Consider the following 20,060-nt stretch of genomic DNA (forward strand, 5'->3'; position numbering starts at 1 on the left):
AATTAAGTTACAGTACGGTTGTTAAAGAGGAGTTGGAAATATGGAGGAAGACTTCATGATGTAGGAAATGCTCACAATATGATATCACAATATGATATCAAATGCCAGTCACAGAGCTAGACACCAAGTTTGTAAAAGTGACAGCAGAGAGCACTAATGTCAGACATGGGGATGCATGCATGCCTGCAACCCCAGTCGGAATGCCTGCAATCCTGATCCTCGAGAGGGTTGACCTCCTACCTCTCCCTTTCTTAGAAAAGTTGGTCAAGGTGGTACATACCTTTTATCCCAGCATTTGTGAGGTAGAGGTAAGAGGATTAGGAGTTCAAGGCCATTTTTTTTTTTTTTAATTTTTGGCTGTATAACAAGTTTGAGGCACATTGGGCCACAGGAAACATCACCTAAAAATAGAAATAAAATAATAAAAATGGAAACAGCGTCCTTCATGTTTGTTACTGAGTATTGTGGGTGATGTGATTGTGAATCTTTTATGCTTCATTCTTTGGGCTTTTCTTTGCACGTTTGACTATGCTAACTACATGATTCCTTTTATAATATGAGGAGACAGTGTGGCCCAGGTTTAAAGATGTTCCCATTTTGTTGGTCTGTATAGGTTGTGTTTGGACTTCAGCTATGAGGATAAGAATGGTTATCACTAACAGAGCACATTGCTCACCCTTGTACCGTTTGTGTATTTGTTTGGTCATCTATTTACAGGATGATGCAGTCAATACATCAACACTGTTAGCTAACAGGATATAAGGAAAAACAACCTTAAATATTCCTCGTGTCTGAGATCTTCAGTAACCTCCCTGGTCTGAGCAGAGTCTGGATCCTTAATTACACTACTTTCAGTAAACTTGAAGTGATACCTTTAATGAAGAAATACCATCTATCAGAAACACAGACCTACACTAGTCAGTCCATGCTAGCTTCAAATTTGTGATTCTCCTGCCTCAACACCTTATTTGCTTAGATTATGACATATAATGTTTATCTTGATCATAGTTTTACAACTGAATTTAGCAAGATACTGTTCACTTGTATATAAAGAGGCATGTATGTATATATGTGTGCATATATTGTATGCATGCCATACATAAATAAACACTACGAAGCACAACCCCAGATGTCTTTAGTAGGTTGTCCCTAGATAGTTACATTATGGATCATTTTTCAAGCCATTATTTCATAAGAAAAACAATAAATATAACTTTATATCACATAATACATTTTCCCATGATTTTTATTTTCAATCTAGAACACAAGGGATTGGAAACACTATATTATTTGTGGGTGAAAGTTTTCTGTGCTTCACAGCATAAGTTAAAATGAAATTCCTATCTTCTTGATGTTTTTAAAGGGTGAAGTTGGCCAGCATGGTCCTCCTGGGCCCCCCCTGTTGGTACAGCCGCCTGATTTGGGTATCTATAAAGGAGAAAAGGTAAGTCCCACTCATCTCCCAAGTCACCATGTGAAGCACTAATAGGAAGCTTTTCCTGCAAACATACAAAGTTGAGCTCCTGTGCACCAGCACGAGTCTCAAAGCTACCTCAATCGGCTGATGCTCATGTTAGTCCCATTATGAGGCTCAGAGCCTTACAGTGTTCTCGGGTCCTCTCAACTGCTGCGTGGTAGACTGGGGTATGGGCTGAGCTAAGTCCTCCAGAACACAGGACCTCAGAGTGTTGCACCGATGTGTGGACAGCAAAGATCACGGGGAATCCAATCATCCTTTCAGTATCAGAGGTGGGCTTTGTGTGTTGATAACTGAAAAGCTGACACTGAGAAGTGAATAGTGATGAATACATGATAGACATTGGGAAAATAGTACTTTACCTATCCACCTCTGGCACAGGTATTCTCAATGCCAGATGCATAGTCTATAGTTGCCTTTAAATGATGGCTTTAATTCTCTTACCTTACGGAAACAAGCCAGTTCTCTCAGTAGCTGTATTGCCAACCTTGGATCTGCAGTCTGGTTCCATAGATCTCCTCCAAGCCCTATATGCATCTCACACTGACCCAAATAATAGCAGGAATATAGATGTACTTAGGTTGCTGATTTTACCCCTTACTTTTCAAAAAAAAAGCCTAATGAGAAACAGGTTGTCCAAAGAAATGATTTATGAAATATATAACATTCGATGAATACTATGTAATCGTATTATGTCAATCATAATTTTTAGGGTATAAAAGGAATTCCTGGAATGATTGGACCTCCAGGGCCTCCAGGACGCAAGGTGATATTTTCATTTAATTTTCTTGTGTGTGTGGCTTTACCATTACTTTAATGGTCACTGTTTACTACTGGAATTTCTCATTATCTTATAATCTTATAAACCTCCATTCTAAGGAAGTTGCTCTCTTTAAGCCATTGTCAATGTTTTTGCTTCTTATTTTGTTGTTAGTTTCCAGACTAAGCAAGTCTGGTTGTTTCTTAAACCCTTCTAACATTGTCATCTTTTATAGGGAGAGCCTGGTTTCGGGATCAAAGGAGAGAAAGGTATCCCTGGGTTCCCAGGACCCCGGGTAAGAATCCCATGCCTTAAACGTCCATGAGTTTGGAAGCATTGCTTGCTCACACACTTGTGAGACTACGCCTTCATTCCCATGAGCTAAAACGTAAAAACTACCCCATGTACAGCAATGTGTTTTGCACAAGAGCTGGGGTGTACCCTTCCATTTATGTCATTTAGATACAACAGGCATGCACAAGACAGGAGAGCTGGGGGAGGCGGGTGACAGGATCGTGGCTGTTCCTGTTAACTCAGTGTCAGTGTGGTATGTACGTGTGCTGGTTAGTTTAAATCTATTTCATAAATTAGGTGTCTATGTAAGGATGCCTAGCAGGGAAGCACTATGTCAGCCTTTAGATGTTATCTCCCACCTGTCAGAAATGGCGTGCCCCCTGGGATCCCTGGGGATGCCAATTTCAAGTAGGCTTAGATAACTCTCATTTTAGTATTGAACAGTCCATTATGGGCTTTTGTGTCATTTTTTATTGTTAAAGTTGCACAGAGTAACTATTCATTTCCATGCAAATGAATGCACTGTAGATTTTAAAGATATTCAACCCAGCATAAGCTTCATGCTGAATAATTTAAATTGGAAGAGGAGAAACAGCAAAAGCAAGCATGGTCTTAATTAAACACTAGCAATGACGTGAATTTTTTTTAATAAGTCTAAAGATCAAGTAGAATGTCAAATGGCAGAAGTACATGGAATTCGTTTTATGTTTATCTCATTTTGTTCTGTTGAATATCAGTGCATATTGTGATGGCATATTATTATTCTACTGCATATTAATGCATATCCAAACTATATAACAGTACAGCAAGGTTAACAAAGATTAAAAGCATCATGCCTGATGTTTGAATTCTGCTTGTTGATTTTCTGTAATTATTAGGGTGAGCCTGGTTCCCATGGATCTCCAGGTTTTCCAGGATTCAAGGTAAGAGTACGTCCCAGCAGAAGTGACAAATGTGTTTTCAATAGTGAAGAGGGCTTAGCGCTTTGGAGAAGCTACACTGTTGTTTGTGAATACTGACAGGAACTGGAAAGGCAGATGAATTCTTTGTGGGGTTTTTTTTTTTTTTTTTAGCTCTTAAATGAATTCTACTACATTTATTTATTTTATTTGTGATGTGTCTGTGAGTGTGTGCATGTGTGCCCATGTGCACATGTATGTGTGCGTAGACATATGGCTCTGTGTACACATGAAACTCAGGGGACAACTTGAGGGAGTCTGTTCTCTTCTCTACTGCTTGAATTCTGGAGATAGACCCTAAGGCTTTGTGGCAAGAACCTTAACCCACTGAGTCATTTCACCCTGTTTTAGTTAGGGTTTTATTGCTGTGTAGAGACACCATGACCATAGCAACTCTTATAAAGGAAAGCATTTAATTGGGGCTGGTTTACAGTTCAGAGGTTTAGTCCATTATTGCCTCAGCCAGCAGGGCATTGAACAGGCATCCGGGGAGGTCATCTGAAAGAGTGGATGGGGGACACAGGTGAACACAAAGAACAGCAGCTTGTCTATAGTCTGATCAAACCACTGATTTTACTTTTTCACACAAGGGTTATAAACACAAAAAGGCAGGATGTGGGGAAGGGAATGACGCAGGAGAGAAGGTATTCAGGGGAAGTACAGATATCTTCCAGAACAGGGTATTGGCTGGGTGAAAGTTCAGGGAACATGTCACTATGACTCTGACTATGATTCACTTGTCCTTATCTAAGTTGGTACTATCCACCAAGGCTACCCAAGGTCTATGACTATCCACAAGACCTATGACTACTTGTTCTTATCCAGGCTGGTAAATTTCCACCAAAGCTGCCTGTTTACAATATCTTATAGCTAACTGTTTCAGTGTTTTTCCACAGAGACCCGAGACTTTGTGTTAGCAGGCATGTATGTCAGGCCTATTGCTGATTTTAGGCCTTCAGTGTATAAGCAGGGCTGCCCCTGACACATTATAGTCATGGCAGGAAGCATGGTGGCATGCAGGCAGACATGGTGCTGGAGGGGGAGCTGAGAGTTTTATATTCAGACCCCTAGCAGAAAGAAGAGAGCTTTGAGACCTCCTAGCCCACCCACAATGACAAGACCACTCCTACTTCAACAGGGCCATATCTCCAATAATGCCTTCCCTATGAGTCTATGGGGGCCGTTTTCATTCAAACCACTCCACACAATAGCCATGTTCTTTTATTTGTTTTAGTTTTTAGAAAATATTTATTTTATTATATATTTAATTTATATATATTTAAATTATATGTTTATACTATATTGATACAATTTACATACTATAGAACATATTACATTTTACATTGTATTTATGTAATTTATCTAAACATGTATTTATAAACTTTAAATTACATCATTTATCTAAACATGTATTTATATAATTTAAAAATATATGCAGTTAGTTATATGCATTTATGAGTGCAGGTACCCATAGAACCCAAAAGACATAGCAGTTGTGAGCCACCCAACATGGGTTCTAGGAATCTGATGCCAACCCTCTGCAAGAGCCAGACATGCTCCACACCACTGTACTGTCCCTTCAGCTCCCCTATTTGGTTTCTGAGCTAGGGTTTCACATAGTCCAGGCTGGCTTTGAACTCACTGCATAACAATGTAATTGAGACTGGTCTTGAACCCCTGAGCCCTTGATCCTATTTCCATTCCATCTTAAGTGCTAGGATTACAAGTGTGTGTTACACACTTGTCTCAGATATTTTCATTTGATGAATTACACAGTGGTTCTCCATCTGTGGCTCATGACTTCTTTGGCAAATTTCTGTCTCCAAAAATATTAACATTATGGAACATAACAGTAGCAAGATTATAGTTATGAAGTGGCAATGACAATGATTTTTATGGCTGGGGGGGGGTCACCACAACAATGAGGAACTGTATTAAAGGGTCATAGCATTAGGAAGGCTGAGACCCACTGAATTACAGGATTGTTTTGTTGAGTTTTAAAACTGAAGTACAAAACTTATACAATCCATGAGTTGTTAAGACTGCCCAGAGTCTCAGTGAGTATGTGCTGGTCACATTAGATGGGAGCAAGGGGATGTCAGCCTGATACAGTGAGCTTTCTCAAGTCTGTGGTTGTTTGTAGGGGATACAAGGAGCAGCTGGAGATCCTGGGCTGTTCGGATTTCTTGGTCCAAAGGTAAAAACACAAGCCCATGCCAGAAAAAAAAAGTTTTAGGTTGTTCGGTTATCAAACTAAGTTTTTATAATATTTCAAATAATTAAACAATGTAATACCCGAAGGAGGAAAGATGTAATGCTATACATATTATTTTAATGCATGCACTGTATGATGTATAAGTAGTATATTTTCATGCCATTATTATAAGTAGACCATGAAGCACAGTTATGCTTATATTCAAGAAGCGGTTCTTTTGCAAGTGGGTAATAATGCAAGTTTCATAGCGCTCATGAGATCATGTGACTTGAGATCATCTGCTTTTGTAGCATTGTAGCGTGTTTTTCTTTGTTTTGTAACTTCTGGGACCCCACATTCAGTGCTTGTTCAGAACAAGCATAGCTGCCCTCAGGGGGCATGATTAAGGGAGAGACAGTATTTTGCTGCTATAATGAAAGGCAAATTCAGGTCTTGCAAGGTGAATAAACATTTGTACTGGACTGCCTGGTTAGATACTATGTTTAAGTTAGATACTGTGTATAGCTAAAAAACCGGACAACTTACAGGATCCTTAAGTTACAGGCACACTGTAATAATTTTTCTGCAGTTAATGGTTTTTTCTTTCACTATTGCTGTGTCCGTCCATTGTTTACTTGTGAGTGGAGGTGAGAGGCCAGGTGCCTGTCATTCCTTCTGGAACTCTCTGACCCACTCACTTCTCTTGTCAGCCAGTTGTCTTTACTTCCCCTATGAAAGTGCCGGCAGCATTCCAACCTTAGCTTGATACCTTGTTATTTCCAAGGAAAGTAAATAAGTGCATGATTTCAGGGGGACCCTGGAGATCGCGGGTACCCGGGACCACCAGGCATTTTGGTGACTCCAGCTCCACCAATCAAAGGTTTGTGTTCAATCTAGTTCCTCCATAATTTATACCAACCAGGACTAGACAGGTCCAGAAAAACGAAACTTCGGTCTAGTATTCCTGTAGCTTGCACACCGGGGAGGATGAAAACATTAATATTGATATTTAGTTACTTTTCTCATGGCTGTAATAAAATCCCAGACAGGTTTACTTTGGTTCATGGTTCTGTGATGCTAGGGATGGAATGCTTAGGAAACTGGTGGGGCAGGCTTTGGCAGAGCGTAGTACAACCATTCTAGGAAGCAGATAGTAACCTGAACCAGGCACGGGCTGGTTCAAAGGAACCTTCAAAGTTCCTTCCCTGTTATCTTACTTCCACCATCTTGGTATTCTCTCTCTCTCTCTCTCTCTCTCTCTCTCTCTCTCTCTCTCTCTCTCTCTCTCTGTCTCTCTCTGTCTCTCTCTCTCTTGTTCTCCCTTTCCCTGTCCCCCCCTCCCTCCTTTCCCCCTCTCCCCCTCTCTCTCAGGGTAGGGTTTTAAGACAGGGTTTCTCTGTGTAGCCTGGCCATCCTGGAACTTGCTTTGTAGTCCAGACTGGCCTTGAACTCCGAGATCCACCTGCCTCTGCCTACTGAGTGCTGGGATTAAAGGTGTGCCCACCACTGCCGCTCAGCCTGGCCTCACCCACTCCAAGACACAGTAACCTCCAAAACCAGTGACACCAAACAGAGCTAAAGTCTTCAGACTCATGAGGAACACCAGCTTCAAGTCATAACAGTTACTGAGATGTTGCTCTAATGTGGGGAGGACCTTGCATCCTGGTTCATGTCCCATTGGCATCAAATTTTATTTTAGAATGTAAATATGTGGTGGGGGTTTTACTATTTAAACTTTCAGAAAGTAGCTTTTCTTTAACCATTCAGGTGGGGTGTGTGAGGTCATTTGACTAAGGTCTCCCAAGATGCCTGTAAAAGGAGAAACCAAATCAATGTCAGAGAACTATGCTCAAGGCTTGTGTGTTTGCAGAGGAGTCAGAGGGGCTCTAGTCTGACATATCCAATTTAAAATGTGTCAAGAAACTGTCAAAGTGTCTTCTACTTGGACTTTACCAAGACTCACAAAGATTCTTGAGTTTCAGGATGTGTGTATATGTTTGTCTTATTACATCTGTTGTTACCTTTGTCAGGAGCTCCAGGGGACCCAGGGCCCCCTGGCCGCTATGGAGAGATTGGAGATGTTGGATTACCAGGTCCTCCAGGGCTCCCAGGCAGACCAGGGGAAAGTTGTCCAGGTATGAATGTACCATGTATTACAGTGGATTTCCTGTATTGTACCTCTGCATACCAGTTGTAATCCTCAATTCTAGCTGATCAGGTGTCCTTAAGAGTGTTTATGAAAGACAGTTACCTGTGTCCTCTCCAGGTCCCCAGTGCTAAGCTCTCTTGTCATAGCCCGGATTTCTAATGTGTTCTTATTCAAACCAACCATGGGAAGGAATATAAGTTCCCTTTTGCACATGTATGCATACATACACACACACACACACACACACACACACACACACACACACACACGCGCGCGTACTCACACTATCTCCATCAATCAGAACTGTCATGAAGCAAGCCTTTGTGTGACAGGCCTTCCATCAGATTTGCTCTTGCAGAAAAAGATTTGAAACTTCTACTAAAACTGAAGTATTTACTTAGTTGTACTATTCTTCTAGAAGATTCTCTCAGTTGATATCTATTTGCAAAATTTCATCTATCTACCCAGGTCCTCCTAATATTCTATGTGAGATATATGAATAAAGATAATGATTTAAAAAACCTTAGATACAGCCTTACTTAAGGTGAAGGCTCTTCCTCCTCCACCCAAAGACAAAGGGAATCAAGAAAAGCATAGGTCATTTGACAGAAGCCTAGGGAAGCGTCTTGTGGCCATTAGGACCAAGGACTCCTTTGGGAGCTGGTCAATACTCCAGTGGGATCAGGAATAGAGGCGTGAATCCTTTTTCTATTCTGTGAACCCAGAAGAATGGACTTGAGTAAATCTTTTGCCCAGCCTGTGTCTCTTACACTTACCCAGAAAGTGTGAGAACTTTGGTAAGCTACTCAACCACTAGCTGCCACATTCTTGTTCACTTCTCCACAAATCTAGATGCTTCTATTTTTAGAGTCTGACAACAGCAATGCAAAAAAGCCTTGTCTAGATCAGTCAGGAGCTGTAGTCGGAGTTTAAAAGACCCAGGATTATATAAGCCAGGGAAAATATTCTCTTGGTCAGAAAACATTGAACTCCTGTCATAGCTTTCTCCATTGGGGCTTGTTTATTATAAAATCATATCTCCAGTGGATTGAAATAAAAACCTACTAGGAACAACATATTCAAATATACAGGGATGTTCTTAATTCCTTTTGAAAAATAAATTAATCCTATGCTGGGAAGATGGCTCAGTCAGGAAATTGCTTTTAACACGAGTAAGAGGCCCTGAGTTCAAGCCCCAGATCCCACTCTGGTATGGAGACGCACTCTTAGAATCCCAGAGTGGGTGAGGCAGAGACAGGCAGATCCCTGGGGCTTACCAGCCAGACAACCTTGTCAAATTGGTGAGTTCCAGACCAGTGAGGGACTCTGTCTCATAGAAGATGGGCACATCCTGTGGCTGAGCTCTGCCTTCCACATGCATACACACATATCTGCATATGACTCCCCTCACTTGAGTGCACAGAGACACATAGTCACACAAATCCAGTTAACCCAGTGGCTTTTGAATCTGAATATGGGCCATAGTAAGATATACATGTTATTATGCATTATATTCATATTGCATTACACAAGTGTCTACACATATCCACACTGGTTAAACTTCAGACTTCACAGGATCATTTTTGGGACATGACATGCCCTATATTCTTTTCTACTCTTTTACTCTGAAAAAAAAAAAAAAAACCAAAAAGCAAGTTAATGCTAGCCCACTTAATTGATTCTGTGTGATACTGTTGGGTGGCCAGGCTACATGTGTCATACATTCTAGCCCGAGGCCTCTGTTGAAGAGGGTTGGGTATTGTTCCCGATATGAGACAAAGTAACAAGTAGTACCTGGGTTATCCAGCGACTATGGAGAATGCTGGCAGGTCTCAGGAAGGGCAGGAAGATAGATAATATCCAAGTCACAGAGACATTTTTCTTTGGTGTCAGTATACCAGTGTATAAGGACTCTGTTTTCTTTATCAGTTACCCACTGTATCTTTCATGGGATGAGTGGGTTTCAGAGTCAGACATTTGCAATTGGATCAAGCCTTGTTACAGAGTATGGTGGAAGACAGTGAACTATCTACTATGACATTCCAGTTACTACACTTTACAAACTATGTTATCCTGGGCATTTACTGTGCCTCTCTGTACCTCGGTTTTTCCATCTATAAGATGGGGTCTTGTTAGGATTGGAAGATGTGGTATGTGTATAAGATTTAGGATCCAACCTTGATGGGCAGTAAAGAATCAGTGTGAGCTGTTATTACTACCACTGATGCTGTCTGCATCTGCTCTGCCATAAATGTACATAGTGAAGAGATCACTGCAATCCAGCAGACGGACACATTAGTAGCACACACAGTTATTATTTGTGTGTGTGTGTGTGTATGTGTGTGTGTATGTGTGTGCCTGGAAGACTTTTTAAAGTGATCTCTCCTACATAGGTGATTAAGAGAGCAGATATTTTATCCAATAGATGTGCTAATAGGTTTGTTTGGATTAATTTTGTGAGTTAGTAGGATGGAATGATTGAAGAATAGAATACTTTCAAATAAGTGCAATATGTTGGTCCCAGTAAACCTAAAGAATGGGAGAAAGATAAGAAAACATGATCTCCAGTTCCTGTGGGCTTCCACTTGCAGCTTCTTTCAAAGACAGCGATGCCTTTTGATATACAGGATAGTCAAGTTTTAAAAGATTTTTATCATTTATTTTTAAGAGAGAGAGTGTGTGTGTGTGCACATGCACGTGCATACACATGTGTGTGAACCATTGCTCTCAGAAGCCAGAAGAGGCTCTTTGGTCTCCTGGATCTGGAGTTTTAGGCGTTGGTGAGCCACTTGATGTGGGTTCTAGGGACTAAACTCTGGTCATTTGGAAGAACATCAAGTGTTCTTAAACACTGAGTCATGTCTCTTGTCTCAAGTTTATTATTTTATATTATTATTATTATTATTATTATTATTATTATTATTATTATTACTTTCTATATCCTGCTCTTCTTCTTCTTTAATATAACTTATTCATATTATTCTGGCCTGGCTCCTGCTTTCTAACTATAAATCAGCCTTGTGAAAAAACAGGGCTTTTGGTCTGTTTTTAATTTGGTGATACACTCTATGTAGCCCAGGCTAGCCTCAATCTGTGATCCTTTCGTCTGCATTTCCCAAGCCCCTCCTTCTCTCTCTCACTCTGAAGCTTTGTTGACTTCCCGTTGACCTAAAATTGTATCCATGTAAAGTATGCAACCCCGTGTCCTGCACACAGCCAACTGATTACAGCAATCTAGTGGATTAACACACTGACCATGCCTGCACCGTCATTATTGGTTTGTGTGCACATATGCCTGAATTTGTTTAGAAGGAGGATTTATTTTAAGATCACTCTTCTTAGAAAGGGGGAAGGATTGTGGGAGGAGGTGACTGGGAGGAGGGCAGTGAGCTGCATATCATGTGAATAAGTTAAAAAAACATAAATGGATGCCATTAAAATTTAAAAGATTTAAAAAAAGGAAATTGAAGAATATAGTATAATGTGGAAAGATGTTGCCAAAAATCTCCATACTTCCTTAAGAAATCTAAAAGCTTAATATAAGTGTCATCAAATTGCCAATAGCATTTTTCTGTGAAGGGAAAGACCTGGTAGACATAACATTGAGTAAAGTAGCCCAGACATGGGAATATAAAAGGTCTCTCCTCTTAGAGTCCACATGTAAGTGAGGTCACAGGGTGCTTCTCTCTGTGTGTCTGGCTGGTTTCACTAGGTGTGATGTCCAGTTCCGGCCATTTTCCTCTAAATGTGCTGATTGTAACTTCTACCAAAACATATACTCTTGAGAACATGGGTAATTTCCACCATTAATTTTCCTTGTAGGCATGATGGGACCTCGTGGGCCACCAGGGGTTCCTGGTCCTCCAGGATTTCCAGGGGAAGCGGGTGTGCCTGGAAGACTCTACTGTGCCCCAGGACAACCTGGGAAGCCAGGACTACCGGGCCTGCCTGGAGCACCAGGACCACAGGGTCCCCCTGGATCAGATGGTAAAATGTTCCTCCTTTATTGTCATTAGCTCCTATGCTGCAATTCATAGTTACAAGTTCACTCAGAAAGTATGGTTTTCTAAATACTTAAAAACTTACATAATATTTCATCAGTCAGGTTATTCCTATTAAAATTATTTTTATAAATATGATATTTATATGATATTGAACTATCAGTTAAAATATGTGCAATTTATTGTGAGTTCATAAATTGATAGATTTTGTTTTCTCGGCATAGTTTTGATTTTTTAAAAAAAATTTTGGACTTACATATGGGCTTGGTTCAAAAGTCAAACTGTTTTTAAAGCTCATTCTTCAAAGAGATGCGAGGCTGTGTCTTCTGTTCTGTCCTCCTCAGGGACAGCTGTCTTCACGCACATAGCTGCACCCTTGGATAGTTCTACATTGTCATCCAGCACACGTGTATTTCTGTTGCTAAACTTTTTGCCTTGCTCGTTGGCTTTTGACTCCTACAGAGTGACTGTCGTTCATCACACCGCACTCTTTGTGCACATCTTTCCATTCCCAGTGCCCACTGTGATACTCTCATCATTTGGGTTATGGAAATATTCGGTGTTTTCATAAAATGGTATAAAAGTTCTATCCACAGGTTTGACCTATAGTAATACATTTATTATTACTTTTTATAGCAACATTTGGTAAATTGTCCTGTGTGTGTGTGTCCTTCTGTGTTTGACTTGCTTTCAATTTAGTTATTTGAAATTAACCTCAAAGCTCCCAGAGTTTTGTATCTGTCATCATTGTATATTCTAACTCATAAATAGAATTACAATGTTACTTGTTTTGTTTTGTTTTCTGATACCTTCTTTCCTTATGTAGCCCTGGCTGTCCTGGAACTCACTCTGTAGACCAGGTTAGCATCCAACTTGAAGATCTGCCTGCCTCTGCCTTCCAAGTGCTGGGATTAAAGGCCTGCACCACCACCACCCTGCATCAGTGTTACTTTTAAAACAAATGTTTCCTGGAGCTTTTTGACTTTTCAAATTAGCAATGCTGCACCTTTGGCTTACTGCTAAGATACTTGGAGGTTTTCATTAATATTATTTTTAAATTATTTTTGTAATATCTACTACCATTTAAATACACTGTTGTAGAAACAATGATAAGAAAAGTGTCCATGTGATTGATGTCCTCGGCCTCCTTTCCACTTCTGCTTTCCATGCTCTGCCCCTCCCCCAGCAGTAACTCCCCTTTTCTTTTCACATCTCATGTATTCCTTTGTCCACTCCATGCCTTCCTTTAAAGCACTGGTTCTCAACCTTCCTAATGCTGAGACCCTTTAATACAGTTTCTCATGTTGTGGTGACTCCTAACCATAAAGTTATTTCATTGCTACTTCATAACTGTAATTTTGCTACTGTTATGAATTGTGATGTAAATATCTGATATGCAGGACTATCTGATATGCAACCCTTGTAAAATGATCATTGACCCTGAAAGAACTGCTGCCTTTAAGCCTCTTACCCCTGCCCCTCCCTGTTTCTTGATGCTTCTCCTCACTTGAATTCAATTGTTTAACCTTAAGAAGGTTAACAAAAACACCTTAACAAAAACACCTTAAGGTTAACAAAAAAAACTTAACAAAAACACCGCATTTGTCTTTCTGAGCCTGCATTACCTCGGTATTATATTTTCTAGTTCTATCCATTTGACTGCAGATTTCAAAATTTCATTGTTTTTAAGCATGGAATAAAATTCCATTGGATATATAAACCACATGTTCATGATCCATTTATATGTTGATAGACATGTAGGCTGATTCTGTAGTTGGTACTGTGAAAAGAGTAGGAATAAACATGAGTTTATTGTTGTCCCCTCTGTATCTCTCTGGATGTTTCCTTTCTACTAGTTATATTTCTTTCAATTGTTTACCGCCACACTAGGCTTCCAGAAAAAAAATAGAAATACTAGAGGAAAAACATCGGTCATATTTATCTGAAAATACCTTCATTCTACTGGATTATCTGATGGATAGTTTAGCTGAGCATAAAATCCTGGGCTGGATATCTTTCTTCTCAGGATTTCATTTTCTAGCTTCCAGTAAGAGCACTGAAAACTTTTGTATGGTTTCAGTGCCTAGTCTTATGTTTGAAATCTATTTCTATTTTGGAAGCTTTTTATAGTTTTCATCAACTCCGTCATCCAGCAGAATTTATAGATTTCTTCCGGCCATAATTCCTGTGTGTGTTTTTATTTCTGAGAGTTCAGTTGATGCTGTTGTTTTCTTCTGGTGTTTCTTTTCGCAGCAACCTGTTCATTTCTCAGTGTGAAATAGTTCCCCTCTCTACTATTTTAACTATGTCATTTTTTAACAGTATTTTTTCTTGAAACTCTTTTGTTTCCTCCAGGTTTTTGAAGGGCTGTTTTATTTTCTGCTACAATTTTTTTTTTTTGAGAGAGAGGTCTTCCCATATAATTATTTCATTATCATTTTTTGAGCCTCACTGGCATTTTTAAATGTAAGCTCCAGGGAAGATTCTGGTTTCTTCTTCTTCTTTTTAAATTTTTCTCTTGTCATTTTTCATTGATGTTTGATGTTAAGGTCTACTAGAATTGTTTTTTTTCCTTCTATTGCTGTTGTTATTTTACAGTCTTTTATCCCTCTGAAATTTCAGGAGACTGTAGAGTGTATCGTTTGAGTTTATCTGTCATCTTTAACCAGATCTCTCAAAATTTTTGCTTTTGCAAGCTTTGCTGTGTGTTTTCTTTATTATCTGGTAATTGGCAAATGAAGAAGAAAAAACATTCATTGCCCTATGCTGACTCTGGCTTCTGTTGTTCATGATTTATTTTGCTTTTCTATTTCTTATTAACATCTGGTGTGTTATTCTGGAACCCACTGACTTAGGGCTGACATTAAGGATGACTTCATCAATGGTGGTGGTAGAAGTATGTTGTTACAATTGCATTGTTTGTGTGTGTAGAAAGAAAGGGAGAGTGGGAAGGAGGGATGGAAGGAGAAAGGAAGAGGATGAGGGGGAAGGAAGGATTGAGGGAGGAAGGGAGAGAACTGGGAAATAGAAAGTCATGAAATAAAACATGGGGCAGAGACAGAAAACAGAAGAAAGAGACAGCAAGTGCCCTCATTGGTGTCCTCTGGGAGACTTGAACTAAATCATGTGATTCTGTCTGCAAATTCCTTGCCTCCAAACAGTGATGTATTGTCGCCCTGGGTTCCCTGGACCAATGGGAGAAAAGGGAAAAATGGGTCCCCCAGGAAGAAGAGGAGACAAAGGAGCAAAAGGCAAGTATGCATGCAAGATGGAATATATACACGGCAGCCACATATAGAGGGCCAGGTGGGCGTGTCTATGAGAAGGACAGCCTGCCATGAGGTTCAGACCCATCACTCATCCCTGTTACCTCCCCTCGAGGATTGCATGTCAGTGTATGTTGTAGTATGACTAAGTCTCCACAGCTCACATTCTTCTGTCAGACTGGAGCTTCCTGCCCTTTGCCATTCATGACCCACTTTTAGTTGAGAAAAATTTTTTTTGTGCAGCTTCAAGTGTATGGGTATATAAAATAGGCATGCTTATCCAAACCTCAGCTGATAATAAATAATCGAGAGATTTGTTTCAAAATAATTCTTTAATACACATAGTATTATTTATTAAATATATAAGAAAGTTTGCATATGAATGAGAGAGAGTGTTTATTTTTATGTAAAGAATTAAATCTAGGCTGAATGCTTAACACTACAAGATGTAAATCATCTTCACTGTTTTTTTTTTTTAGAGTAAAGCAATATTTTGATATTATGATCAATGTTGAGAACATTGCTTTGCATAAATACAAAGTCTAAAATTACAGGAGTATATTTAGGCTCATTTTAGGAAACTCTGTCTTAATCCCAAGCCAAAATTTATTTGCAACTTTTTAAGAACTCAAGTCAGAAACTCTAAAGGAATTTTAAAGTTAAACATTTTAACATAATCTAATCCAAAGATGCATCAATTGAATATTTAGAGGCTGAGGTGTGATGGTAAGAGGGTGGTAAAAGGTCTTCTCTTCATAACTAAACCACTGTGTTTGTATAAGAGGAGAATATTTTGTGGGTACTGTAGCAACACTGCAATTCCCAGCACAGAACACAGAGGAATCTGAGATGAGGGACTTCAGGCAGCATGCATTGGTGTTGTGTCACAGCATGCAAAGTGCACATGTTGTGTGTTTAGAAAAATGTCACAGTGAAGTCATTAGATCCAGCATAGGTGAGCACTGGCACAGATATCTTGGACTCAATTGGGATTATTTTTATCATTGCTTTTCACCGTTGTCAATTTTTTTGTGACCTCCCATATTTGGTCATACAATCTTGATAAGGGTTGATGCCACCAGTTTGTAAAAGCAGGGTTTTAGAGTATAAAGGCCACACATTTTTTTTCTTCAGGAGGTAAATTTGCTCACAAAGTCATCTGTGAAGATCAGGCTTTATTGGTGTTTTAATGGAGTCTTTCTCTGTGGATCTCATGTTTTCTGGACTCACCAAATGCCTGTGGCTATGTGTCTCCTCTCTAGCTTGTCAGAGCCTTTTGGACAACTGAGTCAGACGGTATGAGAGAGCATGGACACAAACCAATTTGATTTTTCCAAACTCTATTTTTCAGGCTGAAAGTCCTGATCATTAGGGTATGTTTAGTAGTGAATTGGCACTTGTAATGTAACCAATTCATGCATTGGGTTTCTTTGATTATTAAGGGTAATAATTTACTTATTTTTGTTTTCTCAGTAATTGATAAAAAAATCAGAACCATACGTTAGCTTTGGGAGTTTAAAGCACAATATATGTGATTCTGTTCACTTAGAAAGTGTGTGCCCATCCCACCTAGACCATGTGACAGACGCATCCACACCCTGCCCAAAGCATCATTTCAACCTTCATGGAACATGCTCTCACCCAACATAGCTATACCATTTACCGCTCTACCCCACTGCATGGAGTACTCCAGCCTCTTGCCACATAGTCTCCTCTTCCATAGACTGTGCCACAGACCCCCGTCCTGCCACATGCCCTACTCTAGGCCCTGCTTCATCCCATACAGACCATACTACAGACTCCATTCTGTCACGTGGTACACTCCTGACACATGTCACGTGGTCTCCGTTTTCTGTGACAAGAATTGTGTACTTCAGATCTTCTCTGGTCAACCTATTTTTTTGTAGTTAAGAGCTTATTGGTTTTTGTCAGGAACTATGTAAAGCTGACTTTCTACCTCTGTCTAGGAAATGAGGGACTCTGTACCTGTCCACCTGGTCCCATGGGACCCCCTGGTCCCCCAGGACCTCCTGGAAGACAAGGAAGTAAAGGAGACTTAGGGTATCCTGGTTGGCATGGAGAAAAGGGTGATCCAGGCCAGCCTGGTGCTGAAGGACCTCCAGGGCCACCAGTAAGTAGCTTCTACTGATCATAATCTCTCCAGTTTAAACAAGACAGACACAGAGAACTTAGTGTGCCTCTTCCTAACTTTATGTGTTATACATTTTATGTTTTGAACCTATAAACATCTTAATTACCAAACACTTTCTTGTATCCATCCATCCATCCATCCATCCATCCTTTATTCATTCATTTATTTAAGTAATTACTATTTATTAAATGTCTACTATGTCTCAGGCATGATTCTACGTTTCTAGGGATACAACAGGAACCATAATAACATGTGAAGTTCTGAAGCGCCGGAAAAGACCCAGACTTTATAGTAAGAAAGTTAGTAAATATACAGTATTGTAATACTGCTATGACAAAAGGCCACAGTCATAGGGGGAGACTTAAGTGGAAAAAGTGAATGAGAGTCAGCACAGGAGTTCCCAGGTTTCATCCCCAGTACACATGTACACACACACACACACACACACACACACACACACACACACTGACCAGTAGTTAGGAGAGGCTACAGAACTTGGGGCTTTGCAGGTGGGTCAGGCTTGAACCTTCTTCTAAAAGGACATGAACAGCCTGGGGAGTCTTATGAAGAGAGAGGTAATACTCTAATATTCCCTTTAGATGCATCACCAGTCACTCTGTGGAGATGAGGCCATAGGCAAGGGAGGACACATGATGATTAAGTGGAAGGTAGCCGATTGAAGAGACGGTGTTGGGTGGTAAGAGGAAGTCAGCTCTAGACAAAATTTGACAGGAGACTCCAAGGGTTGGCTAGTGGGTCAGATACACAATGCAAGGAAAATTGAAGTAAATGTGGAACTATGTTTCCTCTGCCTGAGCCACTGGAGGAAGGCAGTTGCCTTTGACTAAGATGCAGACTCTGGGAAGATGGGCATTCAGTGGGAAATAGCACAGAACTGTTTGAGACATTTTCGGGTTGAGTGATAATTAGACAAATGAATTAAAATGCCAAGAGTGTGAGGGCTGAGAGTTAACTCAAGGGCTCAGAGGAGAGGACTAGGCTGGAGGCTGGGAAAGTAGCTTTATTGGAGTCTATGTGATGTCTGATGCTGTAGAAGAGATGGGTGTGGGGAAGTGACAGACAGAATCAGACACAGTGAAGACATCAGAATCACTCCATCCAAAAGGTCCTTGAACTGAATGAAAGAATCCCTTGCTGTGGTAACATAGATGAACTATAACCCACGGTCAAAGATTCCTCCACATGAAATCTATTCATCACAATATGGTGCTCACTTGCTGACATATCTGTCACAGCTTTCCATCTGTCTGATCCCCACAAATAACATCACTGATCCCAGGAGTTCTCCCCTGGACTTTGGAGACAGCCCGCTGTTCCTCTGTGCTGGGGTGACCTGTGACTCAATTCTGAATTTTCCAAATCATCCTCCATCTCTCCTAAAAGAATCAAATAAAAATGAAATTCACTTCAGTGAAAGTGATGAGTCAGATCTCCAGATCTCTTACCCTACCCACAGCACACCTGCAAAGCTGGCCCCGCAGGAGACTTACAGGATAAAGCTCAGTGCTATTCTTAATGCATGGGTAGGGAGCAAGCATGCTAAAATTATGTTGTGCTTTGTATATTATAGCTCATTTTGTAAAATTTAATTTTTATCACGGTCAGTTTTTTTTTGTATATTGCTACTTAATCTTTTTAGTGACTCTAAAATATTGTGGCTTTCTGTTTAGTTGCTTCCTCAGGGCTAATGTTTTTGCATTGTGGATTACTAGGTTGCTCAGGGCAAGGTATTAATTCAGTTGTTCTAGGACTCATTGGGTTGACTATATTTCTGACATCTCTCTATATTACATTCATCATACTGTGCTTAGAGATGGGAACCAGGAAACACCATGGAGGGAAAATTTTTTATTTTCCTTCCTCTTTCTTATCAAGTTCCATTAACACCACTGTATTCCCTGGCCACATTCCCCTCCTTCAGCTCTGTGGAAGCTTGTATGTTACCCACCCTCGTTTTTGCTCTCATTTTCAGAGATCAAAGGCTAAAGTCATTTAAAATAGTATTGATGATGATACATATTTATTTAGGATACAATATTACTTAAGACCCATGGTGAGGTTGCATATCAATATAGAATTCTCATGTATCATTTCCCCAGCTTTTAAAAAAGATTTATTTTTTTTTAAAAAATTATATGTGTATTTATGAGTATCTGCAGGTATGTATGCACATCACATACATGTATGTATGTGCATCTTGTGCATGCCTGGCGCATGTAGAGGTTAGAAGAGGAAGTCAGTCCCCTGGAACTGGAGTTACAAGGACTTCAGAGTCACTGTGTGGGTGCTGTGGACAGACAAGTGTTCTCTGCAAAACCAGCAAGTGCTCTAACCACTGAGCTGTCTCTCCAGCCCCACTCCATAATACCTTAGCCACGGGGAACTGCTAAGGGGAAAGAGGCATTGATACATTGCTGCTAACCCAGATACAAGCTTTACATAGATCTTAGCACCAAGAACTTGTGGTTTTTATGCAATAGAACCACAGGAAGGTTCTGTAAAGGCAGTAAAGGGATAAAACAAAGATTTTTCAAGCCAGAATCTTTGAGCAGAGATTTAGAGAAGAGATTTAGAGACAAAGTGTTAGATAGATGAGAATATAAATGACTTCTGCCTTGTCAGAATTAATCTAATGCACTGCTCTTGTTATTATTTTTATTTACCAAGGGAAGACCTGGTGCTGTGGGGCCCCCTGGTCACAAAGGGGCAAAGGGTGACATGGTCACATCAAGAGTGAAAGGTGAGTGTGACTGATGACTTAGCCCTCTGACATTTTATGAATGATCT

General features: G+C 40.1%; 1 protein-coding gene across 2 annotated transcripts in view; it reads left to right on the forward strand.

The window, feature by feature from the left end:
* Nucleotides 1-20,060, forward strand: part of Col4a4 (collagen type IV alpha 4 chain) — a 124,412-nt gene that overhangs the window by 53,131 nt on the left and 51,221 nt on the right. For both annotated transcript variants that reach the window (XR_013104625.1, XM_076914916.1), the window contains exons 13-23: nt 1,364-1,444; nt 2,190-2,243; nt 2,473-2,532; nt 3,410-3,454; nt 5,634-5,687; nt 6,495-6,564; nt 7,715-7,819; nt 11,656-11,820; nt 14,996-15,085; nt 17,068-17,231; nt 19,941-20,013. Coding sequence is in view for 1 of the 2 variants with exons in the window: in XM_076914916.1 (XP_076771031.1) it covers nt 1,364-1,444; nt 2,190-2,243; nt 2,473-2,532; nt 3,410-3,454; nt 5,634-5,687; nt 6,495-6,564; nt 7,715-7,819; nt 11,656-11,820; nt 14,996-15,085; nt 17,068-17,231; nt 19,941-20,013 (961 nt within the window). In the remaining variant the exon portion in view is untranslated. The remainder of the gene's footprint in view (nt 1-1,363; nt 1,445-2,189; nt 2,244-2,472; nt 2,533-3,409; nt 3,455-5,633; nt 5,688-6,494; nt 6,565-7,714; nt 7,820-11,655; nt 11,821-14,995; nt 15,086-17,067; nt 17,232-19,940; nt 20,014-20,060) is intronic.

This window comes from Arvicanthis niloticus, chromosome 17 (assembly GCF_011762505.2).
Source record: "Arvicanthis niloticus isolate mArvNil1 chromosome 17, mArvNil1.pat.X, whole genome shotgun sequence".
Lineage (NCBI taxonomy): Eukaryota > Metazoa > Chordata > Mammalia > Rodentia > Muridae > Arvicanthis > Arvicanthis niloticus.